The sequence below is a fragment of the Colletes gigas genome, unplaced genomic scaffold (genome assembly GCF_013123115.1).
Source record: "Colletes gigas isolate AHSC1104 unplaced genomic scaffold, ASM1312311v1 Colletes_gigas_Sc00023, whole genome shotgun sequence".
In the NCBI taxonomy this organism is placed as follows: domain Eukaryota; kingdom Metazoa; phylum Arthropoda; class Insecta; order Hymenoptera; family Colletidae; genus Colletes; species Colletes gigas.
In genome coordinates this window covers 1,663,092-1,687,893 of record NW_025106652.1, presented here as the reverse complement: position 1 = coordinate 1,687,893, position 24,802 = coordinate 1,663,092, and the positions used below count along the sequence as shown (strand labels likewise).

At 40.1% G+C, this 24,802-nt stretch overlaps 1 protein-coding gene across 5 annotated transcripts in view; it reads left to right on the top strand.

The window, feature by feature from the left end:
• LOC122401259 (latrophilin Cirl-like) overlaps positions 1-24,802 on the top strand; it is a 544,259-nt gene that overhangs the window by 474,684 nt on the left and 44,773 nt on the right. For all 5 annotated transcript variants that reach the window (XM_043403286.1, XM_043403287.1, XM_043403284.1 and 2 more), the window contains exon 4: positions 5,659-5,845. In XM_043403286.1, coding sequence (XP_043259221.1) covers positions 5,659-5,845 — 187 coding nt within the window. The remainder of the gene's footprint in view (positions 1-5,658; positions 5,846-24,802) is intronic.

Here is a 24,802-nt window from a genome sequence, read left to right as displayed (position 1 = left end):
TTTAGAATATACGTACGTCCCTTTTTGGTGAATTTAATATAAAATTCATCTTATGAGGTCACAGCATGGACAAAGATGTTTTTATTAAAACTGCATTATTAAAGACATTTTAAACTTCATGAAATAATTATGAAGGAAGCAACGTAAAAGGAGTTTTTTGTCGATTGATTAAAATTGAAAAGTCTGGAAGTATAGATTCCTGGCAGTGTCGTTTAAAGAAACGAACAAAGGACGTGAAAAAAAATTCCGTGCTCGGCGACAAAGGCGAAGTACCGAGAGTCACCCGGTTGAACCGGGAGGAGACTGCTGTTAGAGCGTGTGTGCTCCCTTACGTCAGCTTGAACGCGGCCTTTTTTCCATCGCGTTCGCGTCAGAGATGCACCGAGAGAATGCACCGGTTGCACGGTGCAGCTGCGTGCGACACGCGGCCGCTGTTAGGACGCATTCGTTTCGCGGGAACTCGTTTGATCTCCCGCCTGTGGTAGCAACTCGGGTCAAGACTACTCGAATAATTTAACCTTCGTAGGTATAACGTTAAAATTTCGTTTAAAATTTCTAACATACAATGTTATTTTTAACTTCTTATAGTGTAAGTATGTACTATGAATTTTTTAATATTCATTTCTACTTTTATTATTTCTTTTCTGAAAAAAATATGCAGTCCGTCTTGTCTACTAAGACCAGTCATCTGATCGATTGAATGATTTATATTTATTTGTAAAAAAGCGGACAAAATTTGGTACCAAATTCTGGTTAGCTTTCGATGTAAATAAGAAATATATATATAGTAAAGATGAAAGGAGAGAATCTTCAGTTTCCACTGTTTTAAAATAGTCTAACAAATAGTTAACAAAAGTCTAACAAAAAGTTAAGGTCATTTTTTAAATTCAACTATCTCTGTCATCGTTTAACGCGTCGGGCCTCTGTCGCACGTGAGTGACGTAGTATTTACTATTTACTACAAGCACGTGCAGTCAACGACCTTGCCATGGCCGTAATGAAAGTTCATTGACCTCACGACGTAAACAACGAAAAGTAAACAAACGCTTGTATCTCCGGAACTAACAACGCAATCGAGTTGAAATAAAAATCGCTATATCTCCGGAACTAATTACGCTATCCACATGAATAAACGCTCATTTTTAAGGGCTTTTCATTCTCTATCCAACGAACAATCAACTATTATTATTTATGCTGTCTTCTATGCTTATTTGCAAATCTTCTTTGACTCTATGCATCAAAAGAACTAGGGTTCGATAAAACTGAATTATAAATTGTTTATTTAATTGAAAATGAATTTAACTTTGTATACAGGATGTTTACATAATTACTAGTCAGCATTGTTTCGTAAATAATAGTTTTCTCTGTAACAAACTACGGTATCGGTTTGAAACAAAATTCGTTTTTAAGGGCGTTTTATATCTTTTTCGATAAAAATTAAAAAATTTCAGCGTAGTTTGTAAATTTTCCGTGTAAAATTAAAGTACTAAGTATTCACATTCAGAGTAAAATGATTGAATATTTTATTTATAGTCGTCGAATATTCTGGACCAATGCACACAATATTCAAATACTCACATAGTTAAGTCACACGCTGATGTTGTTAATAAAATGTAAATAAATCCCTGTGTGCATGGTATTCACCCCGATTTATGTATTTTCCTACTTACTCTGGAACCAATTAGGTGTTATGCAAGATCGTGGTACGACTATATTTGGATTTGCGAATATTCGAGTCGCCGAAACGTTCGAATATTCGAACGCAGAGAGATTTGACGAGATGTTTCAACCCCTGAAGCAACGTTGTTTCCATCGAAGCGCATACGCCGTTGCACCAGCGTTCCATCTCACGGTAGATGCTGATCGAATCGCGATGGCGCCGTATATCGATTACCTGCCGCTCACGGTGTTATCGAGCCACGCTTAATTAACGGCGAACAAACTGCAGGGTGGATTATAAGCGGCCAGGGTTAATCGCGCCGAAGAGGAGAGGGGACCAACGAAAAATGGTCCCCCGTCTTATAAAACCTACTATTTCTTCGATCCTCCCTTCCTCGGAGAAATTCATTCTCCCGTGACCAACGATTTTGTTCTCGTTTAAGACAAACGTTTCGAGATCCTTTACGGTAGCGAAAAGAAATCCTCGGGTCACCGTAAAATCGGCATTTCTCCGGGCCCGTGTGCCAACGACCGCGCTTTTTACCGCCATTCTTCTATGTACTTTCGCTGAATCGAATTTGGAGACCAGGAGGTTACCTTTTATTGACCCTCCTCATTTTTCAATCCACCACCGTGACGGAAAAGGGATCCTCTCGCAGCGATTAGCGTGTGTCTGGTAGAAGGCTATTTTTATTATACAGAGGAAAGTTTTATTCGAACAACAAATTTCGAGAAATCTGTAGATTTATTTAATTACTGGGAAATATTTCAATCTATGATCAAAAATCTATATTTTAGTGATCCAGAAATTATAATATTTTAATAGTTAAGGTAGAGAACGGTACTTATAAATAAATAATATATATAGAGATATGCATATAACAAAGTAGAATTGATATTGAGACTTATAATTTAATTATTCCATAAAGAATGAATCGAAATAAACTCGACCCAAATTAATGCAATTAATTTCGAAAAAAATAACGTGGAAATTTTTCTCGATTACGATACTCTCCTTTCTCGTAAGTTAGAAATTAAAAACGGAACTTATGAATTGATAGAAGCAGAAGGGACATCGAAGGTTACGATCCCCCGGTTTAATTGGAATTTAGCGACGTTCGAACGAGAAAAAATCATTATTCGATAATCGTATTACCGCCAATAAAAATCTTCTACGGCGTCGCTATATTTTAGATGACATAAAATGCTCCGTCGACGTGTCGTTCGAGGAAAGTCCTAACAGCGCTCTAAAATGGCATTGTGGCGCGTCGGTACGGAACTAATGAACTCACGACGGGGCTTTCACGGACAGAGTTATTACAGCCCCCCTCTTCCCTGGCTATAGAGTTCCTCTCGTCCTTGCCTCCGTGGTTGTCTTCTGGTCCGTTCCCCGGGGTACTTCTCGCCGCCTTCTTCCTTCTTCGAGACGTACAGCACCAGCGCCCTTCGTCACCGACCTGGACACCGTGGCTGCCCGGTATTATGGCAGATCTATCGTTCCTCCGTTTAAATAAGCCTGGACCTTATTTTTACTACTCCTTCTTCTGGCTGTTACTCTTCTTAGCAGCTCTTTTTATCGCGTTCCACCATCTCCGCTTTCTGTGTGCGTGTTGGCAAGTTGCAATTGTTGCTGATACGTCGTCGGTTCGAGGAACGAAATGTCGGGTTATATTATTTGGAAATATGAATCCTATATCAGGAGCAATTGCATTCTTAAACGTAAATTTAATATGAATATATTGAAAGAGTATAGGAAATAAAACTAGTTTTAAAAAATCAACGAAGAAGCGAAAAGGAGAGGGGATGTTGAATCAAATATTGAAGCAGACTGTTTCTCAAAATAAAATTTTCAATATATTTTATTTTACAACATACATGTAGATTCTTAATTTTGCACATAGTAATTCAAATATTTTGGACTTCTTATCCATTTAATTTATGAAAAGTTTGTATAATTGAAAATATATTTTCCAAAGTTTTAAAAAATATTTCTGGTACTGTTTTCCAAGAATAATTGAATACATTTACTTTTAAATTGTTAAAAATTCACCTGGTAGCATCGACGTCGAAGAATTCGTATCGACTTGTTTTCAGACCCACGATCCATAATACCCACGTATTCAGTCTTTGCAGTCTTTTGCGAGTGTATCGTTCACTCTGGCAATTATTTTCTAAAAACGCAGGCGTGTCCACGTTTGCAATTGTTTCTCTCGCTGCTGGCAAAAGGGGGTGCTCTATTTCCGAGTTTCTCGCCTCCTGCTTTTAGCGCAGCAACTTTAAAAAGCTTTCTCGATTCACCCATTTACGTTTGTTTCCTAAGCAGACTTTCTTTATTTTCTCTAAATTTCCGTTGCTGTTTCCAACGGCATCCATTTCCCAAGAGCTTCGGATCCCAAGCTCGCTTTCCATCGTCTGTTTCTACTTTACGTCATTCCCTGGGAGCTATCGTTACGACTATGGCACAAATAATTTATTACGCGTATATTAATTGTTTTGCTTATATTTGCTAGCCAATATAAATTGAAATTTATTTTATACAAAGCATGGAAAAATAAATAGATGTCCTCCATTAAATATTTCTTAGGAAACTCTCTGTTAGGCCCCTCATTTTAACTTTGATATCCATATTGAAACCGATGACTGACAATAAAAGGGACATTAATTTTCAACCTTGGTCGTCCAACCGTCACTCTTTTTCCGTCCATAAGGAACTCAAACGAAATTCTTCCGCGGCGCAGGAAATCTCGCGCCACTTCAGCCATTTTCGCGGTCATTAAACCGGGCGTCGTCGCGTGAACGGAGAAAAAGCCGCGTTCCGGAAGACTGCTAGCGCGGAGCAGAAGGCGACTTCGTCGAGGAAAGTCGTGAATCCGCTAATTTGCTTTCGAAAGAAACCGCCTGGCGGCGGATTTTCCGCGGGATAAATCCTCCAAGTCGGGGAACAGATGGGGGTAGAAGGATTGACAAAGCGCGTAGTCGAGACGGCTATCTCGGCCTCCTTTCAGCCAATTCCGCGAACCGGAGAGCAACACAGTCGAGCCTCTCTCGACGACGTCTCATTGTTCGGGTCCCCTGTATACGCGTCTATACAGCCGGTGTCCTTTATCTTAATTCCATTTCACTTCGGGACGTGGCCTGCCAACTGCGTCCCGGTAATGCATCCCCCGACTCGGCTACCACCCCTCCGACCAGCCCTCTCTCGTCACTGTAATTTCGTGCGAGCTACTTTGACGTGTCCTTGACTCTCGCAGCTTGGAAACCTCGACCCTCGCCATTGCAGAAGTCCTTATTCATTCGCGGTGATTCAAAGCCCCTCCTGCTGGGCCTATCGCTAACGGTGTTGTTTCTTTACGGGTTGGAAGTCGCGACTACACGGTATTTTGTTCGTTCTCCCATTGTTCGACGATCGCCACCACTAATTAGTCTTTCATTGCGCCGCGGATCTTCCCGGAAAAATAAAATATTGCGTCCGATGCCAGCTACAGTGATAATTCGTAAATTGAACGTTTCTATACCTCACCAACTGGGGATTATAGGATTAAAGACTTTTTTTTAGTAATTTGGCTTCACTATTTGTAATTGATCCTGAAAATACCATTACAGTAAAATTTATCCTCCAGTATTGTGTCTTCTAATAAATTTGATTTATTACTTTTGCAACATTTCTATATTTATTTCGATGAAATAAATGGAACTAACATCGTTCTATATAAAAAAATTATCTTACAATGGTCATTCGTTTTATTGTAGTAATAAGAAATCATTCTTGTTCACAAATGGAGATCATATTAACAATATTATTCTTTAAACATTAAACATAAGTATGGGGAGAATCTGACAACTGGGGCATATCTGGTTACTTGACAACTACGTGTACTCGATGGAATTTCGAAACACTTACGAATTAATGCGAGTACAATACGTCGACGACGACCTAAATTCGCAACATTATAGACGTGTCACGAATCGCGACCGCTAACGAGCTCGTTTCTGTTCCAGAGAGGTACGACACCGCGTACGCCTGCGAGGGCAAAACACTGCTGATCGAATGCGGCGAGGGAAAGCTGATCCATCTGATCAGAGCGAACTACGGGAGGTACTCCATAGCGATATGCAACGAGCACGGGAACACCGATTGGAGCGTCAACTGCATGTCGACCAAGTCCTACCGCGTGCTGAACAGCGAGTAAGTTTTTCAATCGACGTCCTTTGCTTCCCCCCACCAACCTCATAGCGCACAAGTGGTCCTCGACAATCATCCCCGTGCATCCCTTCCGTCCGTATATTCGCGAGACGCGTCGAGGAATCGAATCCCCGGATGAACGGTAGAAGATGAAACGAAAAATAAAAGCGAAACGAAAGTCGAACTGTACCGAAGAAAAATCGTAACGCGCGGACATTTTCTATCCTTAATGAGTCGACCAGCACCAATTAAAGGAGACGTCCGATCCGATCGAACGTGGATCGCGCTTGTCACTTGGTCCCAAGGTTATCGAACGATCCGACTTTCTACGTGGATCGGTATCTACCCCTTTTACGACCGCTCCATTCGAGATATCCAGCATGACACCTGGAGCCTGGTTCGTTCGCTCCGCGGTAACGAGAAATGCTTCCTGAACCCGTGGCGCGTGTATATCGATCATAGTCTTCCGATGACCTTGGACGGGGCCTGATCTATACGATCTATCGCCGCGAATCTCGATCCGATCTCTCTACCCGCAGAAACGATTGGACGCCGCAGATGAAAAATTATGAACCGTCGAGTATGCGGAAATTCGAATCCGTGGATTTCGCGGCAGGGAGAAGACTATAACGGCGTGTGGTCGACGTTCTAACCGCGGAAGCGATCGTTAAAATATCGTTACGATCGATTTACTTCGCGACCATACGCGTTTTGAAGGAAATATTCATATTTCGATTTCAATGTTTGGTCCTTCGATCAAAGAGTATAGTCGAATTAGTGTGTGATTTTGGGTGACGTACCAAGTTTGAGTAACTGTAGAAACTTCTAAATAAATTTATATATTAATGACATCGTGTGTGTTATTGAATTATTAAATGCGCAAAATGGTATTGCTATATAAATTTATTTACAGTCCCTACAATTACTCAAACTTGGTGTGTGATACAATGTCACATAACGGATTGGGATCAATTTGGACTTGTGCTAATCGTTAGCTTTTCAAAGAAAATTTTAACACTGAGAATCTGATAAAATTACAGACTAATAATTATAAGAATCCAATTTTAAAAAGTATGATGATTCAAAGACTACGATATTTCTGAGTTTGTAATAATATTCTAAGCAACAGGAAAGAAGAAATCGAATTAACTGAAAATTATGTTCTCTGTTATTGTATACTAAAGACGGAGGATTGAAACTTGGTAAAGATTATTTTAAGCTAACGAATATGACGAGTCCAAGTTGATTCAAATGCAGTTTGCACGTGATTATTCGTCTATACATTTTTCTCGAATAAAATATTATCGGGTTGCGATCTTGAAGCAATAAAACAAAAAAATTCCAAGTGTAAGGTAATTCTACGTGCAAAAATAAATCGAAAACGTAAAGTAAAATTTTTCTATACGAGACTTCGTTTCCCAGAAAATCAACGTTGAAACTATCTAAGGCACGCGCGCGTTTGATTAAATATTAGTTCAGTAAATCTCTCTATAAATATCTGACTTATTCCCGGACATACCATATCATCGAAATGAATATCCATTTCATATCAGTACAGGAGCCTACAAAAATATCTCTACAGTTCGCGCTAAAAAGTAATCGCGCGTGTCCCAAACATTTTCAAACCGGATTCTTTCGTAAATGAGGGCCCGTATAAAAAAATTTCACTGTACGTTTTCGACGTATTTTTACACGCAGAATGCGACATTCGCAAGCGCGATTCGCGGATTGTAATCGTACGTTTTTCTTCGAAACTTGAGACAACGTCCCTCGGTGAAAACGAAGGTTCCTCGACGCGTTCTTCCTCTCCTGTCCACGGAAATGGAGCAAAGAGCACGGAGTCGAGATTGCAAGGAAATAAACGATGGGGGTGAAAGGAAAGGAGAAAGGATATATCCAGGGGAGGAAGGAAAATGAGAAAGGAGTGGACGGCTTCATATGGTCCGGCGAACTGGCCAATTGCTTGACCATTGAAGAGCGTATTTCGCGGCGGATCAGAGCGATAGGAAGAATCGCAAACTCAGTGATCTCTTCTCTATCCCGGTCCCCGCGAACATCCACTCTATTTCCTACGATCTCCGTGTCTGCGTTCCTCCAAGTCACATTTACACACGAGATACACACAGCTTGCGATATACGTTCACAAACGAAACATACGCGTTACCACGCGCGCGTCACCGATCCACGTCCTACAAAATCCCTCGCCCCGAGACACCCAATCTTGACGAAACGTCCTACGGATTTCTAATTCTATTCTTTCTTTATTTCTTCGTTTCTTTCCCTCCTCGTTTGTGTTTCTTTATTAGGTCTTCGTTGTTGAACGAATCGCGACGATATCGAGGATCCGTTGTCCGGTCAGTCTGGATACTCGACTCGAAAGCAGGGACTTGGTGGAAATGAAAAGTACTGGTATCGTGTCTATAACTTTTTGTTTTATGAAATTACAATTGTCATATGTGTTGATAATTTTCTATTTATATTATGTATACAATATACAATAGCGTCCATCTTTGTAGCGTTTCACTTACGAAAGTAGCAATTTAAAATGAAGATTGCCAACAAGAATCAGAACAATACCAGTACTGTGTGGGCGAAATTTAATCGAAACCTGTAAGAATTTCGTTACTAAGTTCCTGCTCCGCAGAATGGAGCGCAGACAGAGAGGGAAATAGACAGAGAGAAGAGGGTGACGTAGAATTTTACGAAACGGTCGCGTTTCGTCGTGATTAATAGCCCGCTGGCGGAAATTGGTTTCGTTCGGAGTGGCGCGATGCGAACGACGATGATAAGACGACTGACGTCGGCGTCGACGTGAATAATTGGGAAAGATAATCGCAACGACGAGTGGGAATCGCGTCTGGCGGAATTATCGTCGCGGCAGGGTCCGAAATGAGCTTTTCGATGTCGATTGCATCGTCGAAACAGGAAAAAGGACCGCGACGAGGACGCTCGACCACCGAAGAGTGCGACGTAACCGCGAAGGTCGCGTTAAAATCAAATTGCTCCTCCTCCACGGTGGCTGAAGCATACTTTTTCGAGAAAAAAGAAGGTGTATTTAAAGTTGGAGCACCGTCTAAGGACCCAGCAGGAGTAATAACTTTCGGGTTAACTTTAAGTGGAGAAGTTCCGCGACGTCGGTGTCGCTCCGCGTGGAATTCGTACGCGTGTTGCACGTAGTCTGAGACTTGAGCGTCAGAGATGGGCAAAATTCTAGTCTGGATAACGATTTCGAATAATGGATAAAATGAAAATAATTCCAATTATGGGAGGAAATATAATTTTTCTAACTATAATCTTGAAGAAATGGCTTGTAGAGAATTTAATTGTCTTTCTGTGATTTAAAAAAATCAGTTAAATTTGTTTTTTGTACAGTATTTAATTTTATAGCGACGTTGTTTGTAGCGAGGACTTTATAATGCAAACGTATGAAGAAGGAGCAACCATCGAATAAAATAACTTGTTTTTCCGCGGGCGGTTTCTTCGAGATCGTAGTCGTAATCAGGAATAAATTGCTCTGCGTTGGTTTTATTGGTTATTTATTATTCGAATAAAATGTTGCCCAACTCTGATCAAAGCGTATTGCAAGACGAGGAGAAGGAGTTTCGACGCCAATTTAACTCCTCCCGCGGAATCGATCGGGAAGATCGCTGATCGTAATCGCTGTTCTATCCCTTCGATATACGGTTACTTGTCTCTCTTCTCTCTGTCTACGTCGTCTATTATCCTTTCTTCCAGTCTCTATTCGCGAATCGATCCAGACTGCCGTGACTTTTTCTCCTATCAATTCCCGTGACTCACGAGTACCGGAAAAATTTCGTGCAACATATCGACAGTCACTGTTCGTCGATATACAGGGTGATTCCGGTAACTCGATCGAGCTGTAGCTCTTTCGTAAACGAAGATAGAAAAACAGAAACGCATACAGTAGATCACAGTGAACAATATTTATTACCATCTTTGAAATTCACATTAGAAAAAATCAGAAATAAAATATAAGTCTGCGAGCAAGAATATTTCGGCAATAAATTGAAACCTCGCCATTCGCGTAGAACGAAAGCATCTGTGGCCTACATCGATCATAACGAATACGAATTTAACCTTTCCAGTGAGTTAGTTTACCACTATTTTCGGAATCTAGATTAGGAAACCATGAATTAGTAACGAAAACTTGTCATTTACGAATTTACATTTTATTTTTAACCTGCAACCTTTGATATCCTGAACTTTCAAGATGGCGATAAATCACTGGAAACGTTAAATGGAATTTTATGCTCGATCCGATTGTATGTTATTTTTAATGTATAATTTCTGATATTCTGAATTTTCAAGATGGCGATGGATCAAGTCACAGGAAACGTTAAATTTTTACCTATTTTCGTTTAAAACGTAGATACGTTCCAGTTCGGTTGTTGGAATCACACTGTACACTCAATTGTATCGAATGGGAGCACCAGTGAAGACGGTTCTCGGGGGAAAAATGTGTGTCGACGGTTCTGTTTAATTCCCCGTGCTTAGATATTTCTACCGATCGCTTGGGAGTTCCATTCTCTCGAGTCTGGATTTTAATCATCCACGCGGATCGGCCTTTATCGGTGCGTCATCGGCTATCCGGAATAAATTATTACCGCGTACGCCGCGGTAATTTTCTTTTTTTCGGCTGCCTTTGACGCGCCTCGCCGTCCTTCATTTAGAACCGTCCGATCTGGCGTGCGGGTGATTTTCTCTCGTTGAACGGAGAATCAACGGTGCAATGGCGATCATGTGCGTTCCGTCGAAACGCCAGACGATAATTAGTTTTCAGTTCGGTCTGGCGAGAAATTTCGTTCGCTAGTCGCCGTATTATCCTAAATTAGCGATGGGACCGAATCGATGTCACACTCGTTAATATCAATACGTATCGATACCCAAACATCGCGACGAGGTATCGAACTGCTATCAGAAACAGTCGTTGGTACTAATAAACGACCGTTCTTGACACTTATTGTAGTATCGATACAATTCAAATACGAAACTATGACTCTTCTTTTGCATCGACAAAACCTGAAAAATCGTAGTTTTTTTTCTTGATGAATTGATAATGCATAGAATTTTTTTAGAAGAAATAATGTTCTTAAAGTATGCGATATGTGTGTACATTTTAGAGAAGCTGTCATCGATAATTTTTAAATAAAAAAATAACGAAGGTCAATCTTTGTGCACAATACAAGATACTTTTTTCTTTCGAGACTCTGATGATTTAATATCACAGGTGGACATGTTGCAAGAGAAGGCAATCTATGAAATCAAGTGGAAATTTATTTATCATCTGCGACAACACTATCAAACTTGATACAACGAGTATGTGTCGATACAACAATACCGTGTCTGATTCTGTGCAATAAAACCAACGAAATCAATTTAATCTATTTTAATTCCAATTTCCAAATTCTATTTCTGAGTAACGATTAAGAATTTTGGATTTGTCCAACTATTTTACGAACTATTCATTTTTTCTTCCATATTCGAAGATGAAATTTGCTTTGGAATACTTTTCGGTCCCGTCGCTGTTGTAAATACTTTGAGCCGCTTTTATGTTTTGTTCCCCCGCCAATGTCCTCGCAACAATCGATCCTCTACAACGTTTTAACCTCTCCCATTCTCTAACACGTGGGTGTGGTTTGCGCAAGGTGCATCGATTCCCCGTAAGAATTTCACACGCATGCACGTACTGGTTTGGAACACTTAACGCAATGTGTATCGAGGTTGTTCGCTGCAGTGCCTCGTTTCGAAAGGTCCTTTTGTCGAAGTGCTAGCAATGAATAACGAGAGCTTGTTTTCGTCGTTAATGCGTACGCTGCCCAGCGTGAATCGAAAGTGTTGTTCCGTCGACGCGTTACCGGAGCCCGTTGGCGCGTTTTCTCGAATCGAATCCGACGAATGGCTCGCTAACGCGATCGATCTCCATTCCGATCCGCGCCAAACGCGTCCGACTCGATTCAGTTCGATCATTTTCAATCGGATCAAGAGGAACAAAGAAAGGTATAAACATTCGAAATTTAACGCGCGGTGAGATTCACGCGTGGCAGTCGGCGCTTACATCCTTTGACTCTCCTTCTTAACACAGTACCCCAGGGATCTCCCCTCCAGAGGTAAGCAAAATGGAGCAAGCGTATCCCATGTGCCGATGGACAAAGTAGTTAGCTGTGCAATTCTGTTCGAGGGCAACCGCTCTAGCTCTCTCTTTCTCTCTTTTCTCTCAAGCTATAGTAGTCCTCTTCGCGTTATCCTGGTGCATCGATTCGAGGGACATCTTTCTCTTCTTCTATCAAGAGCAGGAATTGGACCATAACTGTTACTGGAAATTAAAATCGATTAATTAAACTTTGAGACCTCCAAAGACCTATTTGATAAATATGAACAATTGATAATAGAGACATCAATGTATTTGAGTTATTTCGTGTTTCAAAATTCGTTTATATTCCCGAGATCCCGAGGTCTGATGCTGATTTTTTTATCAGGTTTCGCTCAGTGGTAGAACTTGAAAAACTGAAACTAATAATACTTGGTTTTGGGGGCAGATGGCTTATAGTTTTTAAGATATTTAACGTTAAAGTTATTATCGACGTTTGTTTGATGAAATGTGACTGCGTGTGTTGGAAGTGAACGTAACAAAGTTGATACGGTATTTGTAATACTATATTCTATGGACTCTTTTGGGAAAACATAAAATATAATTTGAAAAAACAAATATATTTTAAGATCGGTCAAGAAAGGTCCTGGAAAATATTCGTCGACCAGGATTCGAACCTAGGAGCACACTATTCAATGGCAAGTACCGTCACAGACGAGGTATATGAGTAGACCTTACATGAATGTATTTCATTGAAATCTATTTATAAAGTAGACTTCATGGACAACTACAAAAAAGTATTAAACAACATTTTCGTAGAGCGCCAATCAAATTTATTAAAAATTAAGTACGAATTCTTAAAAAAAATCAACAAGGGGTTGGTGGACAAATTTTTCGACGAAATTAAACAATTTCAAATCATTCTGAAAAAATTATTTTTGGTTGCGGTGGTCAATTACAATCCTAACCGACAAATGGGCCGAAAAAGTGCATTGGATATAAGGTCTACCGTATATCTCATCTGTCGTACCGTATTAACTTTGCTACGTTCGTTTCGAACACATGGATTCATATTTCCTATGTGGCATCACCTTCTGTACTCGCCACCAGAGGGGCCGCTCTCTCGCAAGCGCCCGACTAATCATTCCGTTTCTAAATATACACTCCTCAGCCGATTATTCAATATCCCGGAGTCTAAGGCAGGGCCTGCTAGGATGCCTTGCTGATGAGTCCACTAGCAGGTCTCCGATACAAAACGGTCCATCTCCTTTCCTTTGCTTAATTCCTACTATCTCGCTTACCATTCCTCCGTTTAGTAAGCGCGTTCACGCCTCAAACAAAGGTCAGTAATAACGTCAACGTGAAATATCTCAAAAACTATAAACTTATCTGCACCCAAAACCAAGTATTATATTAGTTTCAGTTTTTCAATCTCTATCACTGACCGGGAAACCTTCGATTTAAAAACCCAGTGTAATTCCTCGGGACTTGTAAAGTGTTATTTCGCCCAAACAGCTGTCCCCGACCTGCCCTTGTCATCCTAAGAGAAGGTACTCTTCTTCTGTGCTCTCTACATTCCGCGAGTTAATCTCGGCCCGATCATGTCGGGATCTGTTAATCCCTCTTGGTCGACGTCACGCGGCGTCGCTAAATAGTTACGGGAGCCACGAAAGACCAACGGAAGTTCCGCGAAGCGTGGCTCTGCCACGGATGCCAGACATTTCGTACGGGAGAATCCCGGTTTATTCGCGGGCGGAAAGAACGATCGCGGATTAATCGTGCACTGCGGACAAAGCCGGAAGCCCACGTCGAAACGACGGATTGACGGCGTGTTAGAGGCCGGTTGGTTGGAGGTAGATTTATCAGGGCCCCGGGTCGGGCACGTCCGAGATTACGATTTAAGTGAAACCCGGGACGGGGTCGAGAGGACGGTTTCGCTGGAACGATTAATGAAATTGAACGGCCGGGTTCGCCGGGCGAAATTCCGTCTGCGGAATTAATGACGGCTCTGTGCGTAACCGTGGAAATGTTCATTACGCCCGTTGAGAAATGACGCGCGCCTAGCGGATTTTCCGCTAGCTGGGAGCCAGCCGAGCAATTAGATCGGGGGAAAAAACGAGCAATTGGCAACGCTCGAGCTTTAACGCGGGAATTAGTTCTATTTCGTGTCGGGTTAGCCTTCGACTGGTAGAACCAGGTCTGGTCGCATTCTCCAAGTTCGTTCGGAGCGTTGTAGCCGATTTGTTACGGTAGCCGAGTGTACTTGAAACTATCTATACAGGGTGATTCGCGCGATTCGGCTTGTATCCCAGCTTTGGTTAAACGCACGAGGGAAACTGTGGTAATTATTCAGAATAGGGACACATTTTTCTGTATGTATTAACATTGGTCGATTCTAGTTTTTGAGATATTTTATTTTAATATTCTTCTGGCAATAAAAATAAATTGTAGAATGAGAGGAATTGTTGAATTAAAACAAGTACTGTGCTTATGCGAAAAGAAGGCATCTGTGTTGGCATCCCCACTCTAGTACCTCTCTACTACGTTCCTTTCTACTGTAGACAGGTACTAGGGATGTCAACGCAGCGTAACCTTCGTTTCGCGTAAGCATAACAGTTTGGTTCATATAGGCCTAAGGATAAGAAAAGTTTAAAATTTTGAATATCTCACGAAGTATTAATTCTTTTAACATTGATCCTTAATGCTTCTATTCGCTGAATATTCTGAAATATTGATATGCGAGAAAGTTGCCCTAAGATGGTAAATGAACTTCATCTTCTGTAATTCTAATAATATAAGTCCAATTGCGCAGCACACCCTGTATATTTTTAGATTATTCTCGAACTCCGACCAAAATGCATTTGTATCGAATTGCTGGTAATCGGAGCCTGTCCACTGGCGAGCGTTATTTATTTATTGTGATGAATTATCTTTAGAACGTTTCGACAAGCTTATAACGATCTTCTTCAGGCAAACAAATTAGTCTTATTGCGAGGAGAAAGGAAGAATAGTTCTTGATTGAGGGGAATATGGTAATTTTGTCGTACAACAGCTGACTATAACGTCCGAGCAATACGGCTTGCACGGAAGGTCCTTGCTCTGCAGGATAATTTCGAAATCGGAAGAAGCACGTCTCACTGTGGTAAGATTAATTCCTTTTCATGATGAGGACAGCCACAGGTGGTCGAAACATTTTAACAGTAATTCATCATAACAAATATTCTTTATTGGAATATGCATCGTGTACGCAATCCGATTACCAACGATACAAATTTTTACAAAAAGCAGTATTTGCCAGAATTCATTGTTTCTGGATGGTTTGCATTGGCTGTGAAATTTATATATTTGGTAACGAGCTAACGTAACATTTCAGAGAGCCATTTAATCAACAGAAATATATACTATTTTGACACGAGTCACTTCCAAGCGTTCGTTCCAGCCTGTCAGTCGAGAATTAATTATAGTCGACAATTTTCTGTTACTTAACATTGCTAATAATTGGTGTAGCTTTTACATAGACATTACGCTGCTAAGAAATCATACGTGAGCAACTAATTTTCCACTCGCTGGGAGTAATCGAGCAATCAGATCGATGAAAAAAACGACTAATTGGCAACGTTCGGCATGATAGAACAAGATCTAGTCGCATTCCCGAGCTTCGTTCCAAGAATAGTGTTCGATTTGTTGCAATAGTCAAGTATACTTGAAACTTCGTGTCTACATTAAGAGATAGATAATTATTTACACGATTTCATAACCATCAAACTGTTACATACTTATTTGGCACAGCGAACAAGCATACGTTTCCGACAAAATGACGGAGCAGTTGCTGGCAGAGTTTGTAATTTGTGGCCGATTGTTTGCATTGGCTCTAAAATTCATAGTTTCGGTAACGAGTTAATGTAACATAGACGTAGACAGCTATTTAATTAAACTAAATGTATGTCATACATGTATTTGGTTAGCAAAGCCTGTACGCAGAACCAGCCACGTCCAAGTATACATTTCAGCCAATTAGTCGAAAGTAAATTTCCGTTTATTAAATATATTCCCGATAATTCGTACCGAAATAACTTTAATATGAATACTATACTATTAATAAATTACGTAGTGGATTTTCTACATGTTCGAAATCACTACAACAATTATATGGAGGGAGAAACGACCAATTGGCTACGCTCCGGGAATTAGTTCTATTTCGCGTCGAGTTAACCCTCAACTGGTGGAACGAGATCTGGTTACGTTCTCAATATTCATTCAAAGCGTTGTATCTGATTCGTTACAGTAGTCTAGTATACTAGAGAGCCAGAGAATAGGAGAGGATGTTTTTGAATGAAAAGATTTCACTGTTTGTCAAGATTTCCTATTATGCGAATTAATGACTTAAATAAATTTAATTTATGCCGTGAACATCACTCAGGGCCCAAAAATAACAATTACAAATTTGTACGAAAAATATTATTAATAAAATGTTAAGTTGAGGATAGTAATCGTAAGACCTAAAGCAAAAATTTTTCGAATAATATCAATTTCTGACAACGTTGTTTATTCATTAGTTTATACCAATATCAATAAATTTTAAGTATTCGGTTTACTCAAATTGGAAAAACGTACTCACTTTACCGAACTGTTAATGGTTATATTTATTAAATAAATTGAAAACGTTAAAAACTGACACACCGTTGAAAGTAGGAGAATTTACCATAGTTGAAACTTTATATTAATTTTCAGACTGTTGTAGAACTTTGAGCGAAACGATGAAGCAGTTGTCAGCAGAATCTACCATTTGTTTGCCTATTGTTTGCAATGGTTCTGAAATTTACACTTTCCCAACGAGTTAATATAACGTCCACGTAAACAACAGTTTAATTAAACGAAATGTATGTATTCTACTTGCATTTGCTCAGCAAGTTCTACAAACACAACCAGTCACGTTCAAGGGTGCATTTCAGCTTGTCAGTTGAGGGTAAATTTCCGATTACTTAACACATTGCCAGTAATTGATACGAAAGCACCGTTTACATAGATACATCGATTCGTGGGAACTATAAACATAATTGTTTTCAACGTCATTATGTGAACCCAGTAATTATAAAAACGTCTTGAATAAACAGCCTAAATAAACAGAATTTTTCGTTCACTCTATGGCAATAAAAAAGAAACATTAACTTTTTTACCATCTCTAACAGTTTCATAAATTAAAAATCAATATAACGTTCGTGTATTTATACATATCGTGGTGCCACTTTTGCGAACGCAAAATTAATAAAACGTTCGCGTGCGCGTACAAATTTTCACTTTCGTGAATATAAAATAAATAATCTATATTTGTTTATTTGTAGTCACAGCATGGAAGTAAAAATCGGCTAGAAAATGTTTCGTTGTCGTTCATTGGCAGTACGTTAATGTTTCTCGGAAAACGGCCTCCAAAAGGAAATAAATTGCTTCGAACTCCCCGTTGCGAGACTTAAGAACGGTAATTAAATTGTGAAAGTCGTAAACCATTTGAAAAATACTTTCGAAAATCAAAGCAAATGAACAGGTACGTCATAACGCAGAGTGTATTATCTTGGCGTGGACTGGTGCGTCGAGAAACGCAGCCCGAAAGGGCTCTCTGGAAGGTTGTTGCCATCCTGAAGCTTCTGGGAACGGATTCTTTCCTCCGCGTTGCGCAATCGCGCCGTAATTATATTGCGCTAATAGCCACTCGATGATTCGACTCTCGTCGTTAACTCGAACCGACGAGGGAACCAGTTCGAAAACTTCCGAGATCCTCCAACGTTCTTCTCTATCGACTTTTTTCAGCCGCCGTACCGCGAAAATATCATTTTTAAGAGGCCTGCTTCCTTTTCTCGACGCTCGGTACAATAACCATCCCTCGAGGAAGAAAAATAAAATATTAAAAGCAATCTATTCACGGTGATTCTACGTTAAAAAACAAATCGAGAACGTAGAATGAACTTTTTCTGTATGTTGTTTCGTTTTCGAGAAAATTGATCTTGAATCATTTTGGGACACGCAGTTTAGAACAATTCGGTTTAACGAATCTGGTTGTTGATGTCTCTTATATTTGTACACAGTGTGAAATAGTAGTTTGCAACTGAGAAAAGTATTTCTATAAACTTCATACGTTGTTTCTGTAAATACGACAAAGAAGATTAATCAGCGAAGTGTGCGCCCAGGTGTGAACAAAGTCGAATTCTTCGAAAACGGAGCACCGTATGAGAAAATATCATTACACGTTTCCGATTTGTTTTTGCACGTAGAATCACTTTCGTTTGTTTTAAAAATAATTCAACAACCTACCGTGTTATATAAAAAATACATTTTTAGCACGTTCGTACGGTATCGAGCGAAGGGTTAAAATTGGAACGTCCATGCGTGACCCTTCCATTCAATGTTACAGAACCGACCATAATCGATGACAACGGCCTGTACCATAGGCGTCCGTTCTCGTTACGTTTGCAAATTAAATACGGCACTTCCCCGTCCACGGTGCTCAGTTTGTACGTCGGTTAATAATAAGCATAAGACAAGAGGAAAAAAGGGGGGATTTCTTCACGGTGCCCGGGGACGCGTTACGGCGTGATCGATTCGACGTAGTTACGTTAAACAATTGTACGATTCGTCATCTTGCTCGACGAGGATAGTTAACCGTGGCCGGGGAAACACGAGAAGAACTGTAATTTCGTGGCGCAATCAGGCGGGGACCAACGATGGCAAACAATTACAGGAAACGTCTCCCTTCGAAATACTATCATGTCCTGATGGATATTTATCAAAACACGCCCCGTGACCGTCATGGACGTGGGTGGAGTACCACCTGTATATCTGCTCTCGTCGATAAACAAGTTTCTATCCCCCACTATCGTAACGAGAACGGACGGCTGCTAAATGAAATGATCACGGCGCGTCGTTTTCGCGTCGTGGAAACTCCGGGGGAGTTTCGTGTTTATCCTTCATTTCTCCTGGAGAGCTTTTTCTCGTAACGGTTGCATCGCGTGCGTGTTGGAGGATCAGGATAATAGGAACGTCGTGGAACGAACGTAATTTTCCGTTGTCCGCGGCCCTTCGACGCGAACGCGTAATTCGGAACCAAGACGCACCGAGCGTCGTTTGACGTTTACGTTGCAGAACCTTCGGAGCGAATCAGACAGTTACATTTAACGCTGTTATGCCTTTGAAATTATGTTCGAAATGGTCGGGCACGCCGTGGTTCCCGATGTCGAGCTCCAGACTAGAAATGCTTTTCACTGCGACTACGCGGTGGATCGTGAGTAATATATTAATGGCTGATAGTCGGAGATGGGCAAAATAATTATCTAGATACGCGTAAATATCCTAATATTCGTTTTTTCTAATATATAAACGTATTTTATTTATCATGGTGTATTTTAGGAATGGTTAAAACTTGAAGAAATTAGTGAATGTTAATTTAAGTGGATTCGGTGAAAGTGTTTTTTCTTTAACTTTGAGAAATATATTTATTGTAATATAGTATTAAACAGTACATTTTTGGATACATTTATTGTTTCATTGACAGAACCAGACCAACGAATTATTTTTTGTATCCGCTAGAGTTGGACAGGTTCTATTTGCACTTTCACTAGCGAATATAAACGGAAAACATTACGCACGCAATTCAGTAGCCAGATTAATAAAAGTAAACATTTATGAATAAGTGTACGCGGTGCAAACCAAAGTATAAATTATATTTACGTTTAATAAATAGAAGTTTATCCAAATAACTGTTCTGTCGATAAACATCGCGAATATGTAGCTGCGTTTTTATTCGTCGTCCGTTATCCCACAAATTTTGCTCGTCTCTGACTGACAATTTTAGATCGAGCTGCACCGAAATAGATATGGGATCGCGTTCGTGGAAAACTCGACAAACAGGAAGTAAACATCCATCGCATGGTAGAACATTTATTTTGTAAAAAAGCAGCACTTCTTTTTGTGGTTTGAAATTGACCTTGTTTTTATGCTTTATTAACATAGATTAAGGGAGTAAAAATAAAATGTAATCAAATTTGCGTTCGGTAGAATTTAAATCTAAATTTCGGTGTATTTTTCGCCAGTAAGTTGCTCGAATCCTTCGGTCGATCGAAAGTTGCAACTCGTCAGGAGCTCGTTCAATTTTCGTTAATTCGATTAACCTGTATTTTTCGCCCACTCCAATCTCGGTCTGGTCTGGCAGCTCGTATTTAACCTAAATTAATTGCCACGGCGCGCAAATTCCGTCGATAATCGCATTAGGCGAAATTAGCTCTTCCATTCAATCGAAGGACGTTAACGCGATCACAGTAGCTGTCGCATTTCGTCCCGCAACTTCAGCACCGGATCCTTCTTCTTTTTATTTTCGGCCTCGTTCGCAGTGCTCTCGTGTTCGTTAAAAGGCAGTCCTTTCGTAGATCGTCTCGCCGTTTCGTTCAGTACCGATTTTTCCAAAGGTCTCTTTTTATTCAAAACACCAGCACGCTCGTCCATTCCCTAGTTTTCCGTCGAGAACGAGCGTGGCTCTTTACGGATTTCCGTCGGTCCCTCGAATTGGCGGCTGAAACGCTAATAGACGCGAACTGTAATTCGCAATTAAGCCCTTAATCGACGATAAACTATTAACGTCGACGCAGCCCACTGCTAATTCCACTCGGTATTTTATCGTAAAATATAATATTACATTATGTACGGAATATCGACTCAACTGCACACTCAAAATTAAATACAATTAAATCGAAACTATCAGAAATTACTCAGAAATAAATGAATTTTCTGAGTCATTATTGATCGTTTCTTAAATAGAATTAATTTCATTTAATACTAGTATTGCTCATCCAACCAAAAATATTACTTTATAACAGAAAATGGATGAAATTCATTTTTCTCTAAAATTTTTCTACAGAACGTTTAGCCTCCGCAACGAGCAAATAAAATTGCTTCAGATTTAAAATAGAATAATATTCCTTATGTATAAAACATCAAATTTATCAAACAGCTCGTAATCGGTTTACCAAATAACTCGACAGCAATTTGCACGACTACGAGAGAATTAATCGTCAGAGTCGGGTAGCAGTAGATCACGCGGAAATATAATGCAAACATCCCGAGCAACCGTTTCACGTTTGCCAGCGTGTCTCGTCCCAAAGATAAATTCCGGACCGAATAAGTATGTAATACCTGCACGTATTCGGGACGCGGCTGTATCCGCGCGGGGCACGTGTACGTACGTAGCTTCAAGTTCTCTCGACAAAACTCGTTTAATCCTCCGGGCAGATTAAGAGGAAGAGACTTCAACGAAGAAAGAGAGAGGTAGTTCTCCCAGTTAGGTACTTAAAAGTATTCCAATCATGGGAACGCGGGCAAAGTCCGACGAATATTTCTCGTTACCCCGTGGCGGAACAGGGTTGCTGGAAGCGTGGAACGAATACAGCCAGAGCCACGCAAAGAGGGTGAAAAGTAGTGAGATGCTGGGAAGGAAACCCCCCCGTGCAGCGCTCGAAAATTCTTACGAGTTGCACCATGCGTCACTGTAGATAAACAATGCACAAAATATCGCACTCTCCGTGATATCCTTGCTCCATCTTGACACACCAGCGACCAATTGCATGCCTCTGTTACTTGTATAATGTACTGTGCGTTCGCGAGAAGTTGCCTAGCGAAAGGAATGCGGGTCCGATTGGCCTCCGCCCCCCCCCCACTAGTTTAGCGTTTGGCACGCCCACGGTGGGTGGAGCAAGCGTACTTCCCTGCCCCCTGCGCCGTTCCGCTTGCCAACTTCTCGCGGACCCACGATACTTGCAAAGAAAAATTGCTGGACATTCGTACGCTCGGTTGCAGCCACAATCGTGCTCGTCGCGACGATCATTGGAACGCTTTGCGCCGGCCAGTCGACGGATTCATTCCAATGATCTCTCGATCGACATCTAACATCTGATCGGAACTTTCGTGACCGCGGTACAGAGTTTTCGTTGCGAATACTGCAACAGAAAGGACCACGATCGTGGCCGCAACTCGAATGTTCGCCGAGGAAGGTCTTAAATCGCAATATATCGACGGATCTTTTATTTTATCGGGGTGAATTTAATATATTGTATTTGATTATTGCTAAGTAAGACCTTCTTCCGCGAAGCTACTATTCCAGGTGTAATCTTTAATTGTAAAACATATGTGTATATATACTACATATATACATATACATAAAACAATGTGTGCTGCCATGGATCTTTCCCTCTTCTCTTGTCACCGTCCGGAATGCCAGCGAAGAGATGCTCCTGTGTTGTGTTCTCTTGTTTTCTTTCTCCACTTTGACATGACCGTCGTACACGTCGTAACATGGTGTTTGCCGAGGTAAATTGTTCATAGTGAACATTCCTGTTTGAAACGAGGCTTTTTCGTCGATGTCCGTCTCGCAACCTTTCGTCTCGCCGTAATCACGAAATCATTGAACGCGTCGGTCGTTCCCCGGTATTCCGTAGAAATCCGTGTTCGCCGTGTGTTTTTTCGATCTACGAATTTCGTTCGGAAAGTATTTAATCGAAGGATCGCGCGTCGGTCGACGAGAAAATGCAATTCCTTTGAACGTCTCGCGCGTGTGTGTAACGCGGCCGATTAGGAGGCTCGCGAACGCTAAAAACCGGCGTCGAAGTATTGAAATTACACGAACGAGCTCGTCGAGTGTGGATAAGCGGAGTTCCGCTCGCAAAACGTTCGTGGATAACGCAGAATCGATTAATACCGCGTTCTGGGTAAAACAAATCGATCAACGTACTTACACCAACCTCGTTTCCAGTCTTCTTCGATCGATCATACACGTTTATCGCGTTCATGCGAAATCGGTTTACTTAGCACGATAGCAGACACGACGTAGATAAAGTTTGTGGACGGTTAACGACTCGTGACCATAGTTCTGTACGCCACTTTTGAATCGCCTTCTACGCTCTAGCAACAAATTATTTTATTGACTAGAATTTCAAGAAGTACAATTTATCTTTCTGGATTTTCTTACGTATCGTTTAAAAACTGCGGAATTCTGTTGCGTTGCCGTAGCTTTTCATTCGATTCATACATACGTTCTACGCGAGATAGAATTTTCTTTCATTTACCGCGAATTTTTTATTCCGTTCTCTTGGTGCTTTTATTTCCATCGTTTAACCGAAATCAAACGAAATTTTTATTATTTTAGAGCCTCGTACTCGAATCAGATACTTCAATAGAAACAATTTACTATTGAAAACTGTAACATAATTTGACTGAAAACAGAGCGGTTTCTCGTACGAAAATAAATCGGATATGTGAAATAAATTTTTTTTATACGGGTTTTCGTTTTCAAGAAAATAGAATTTTAGAATAGATCGAGTTTGAGTTGACTGTAGTGTCTGACCATTGAGTAAAGTTTCTACTTGTATGTTGGCGTGTTAAAAAATTAACGATGACATAGTATTATCGTCGTTAATGTTTACAGAGAGTAACATAAGTAGAAACGGTACACAATAGACAGACACGTTAGGCAAATCGTGATCAATAATTTTGCAAATCTGATTACTTTATTGGGATCCACTTTTATGTAATAATGTTTAACTTGGATTTTAGTCTCTTACAAATTAAACATTCATTTTAAAACGTGAGGTTGAATTTTCTTCCATTTAGAGATAATTTTTTCATTTCGTTCTCTTTTATTTTAATCGTTTAACTGAAATCAAACAAAATTTATACTATTCTAAAAGCAACGCTTTTGAAGACCTATCCGATTGTGTATTCAAACATGTTTTAAGAGGAAAAATACATTGTGTGTCGAAAGCCGTGGTAAAAGTAAATTAATGAGGTGGAATAAATTTTGTTAATACAGGGTTTCGTTTTCTGCAAAAGAGTAATTTGAATATTCGTGGGCAATTAAGTACAGATTGGCTGACGTGTCTGTTCATTGCGCACTGTATCTACTTGTGTAGGCGTTTGCAAACATTGACGATGCTATGGCATTACCTGTAACTATCTTCTAACTAGCTAGAACCAGTTGAAACAGGTAATACCACACCACCGTCAATGTTTACGGACACCAAGACAAGTGGAAACAGTGTGCAGAAACAGACATGTTGGTCAAGTCGTAATCAATCCCAAGTACTCTTAGGATATTTTAGGAATCGATCAATTTTATAAATTTGCAAATCCGATCGTTCGGGTTTTTAATTTTTATATATTAACGTTTAACGTAAGTCTTTGTTTAGAATCGTTTAAAGAATGAGGAATTCACCATCGCGTGCGTAGCTTTCCATTCAATTCGTGCGTTTATTTTTCAACGCAAGGTAGTATTGCCTGTCATTTAGCGTGAACTTTTTATATCATTCACTTGCTGCTTTTATTTGTTCCATTGAATTTACACCAAAGGGAATTTATAATTTTTATATTACTATCGGGGCCACGTATTTGAACGAAGCGCGTTAATAGGAAAAATCACGCGGTAAATCGAAAAATTGTGATAGACCTGGGAAGAAGATGATTTCGCGCGCGAAAATAAGTCAAAAATGTAGAGTGAACTTTTTCATATTGAACTTTGTTTTTGGAAAAAATGGAATTTTAATATTCATGGGGTACAGCGTGAGATCGAGTACGAGTTCATTGGCGCGTCTAACAATAACGGTGATATGGTATTGGCTAGTTAAAATTATTTGATAAATGTTTGAAAATATTCAAACACAGAGTCAAATTCTACAAGCTTAAGTATCGATGATTAGAATGAAACAGAATATTGATCTTTTTCGATGTTGATATTAAATAAATATTATCATATAATATGTTACAATAATATTAGTAGTTAAACAATTATCCAATATATTTCATTTTATCGTACATACGCT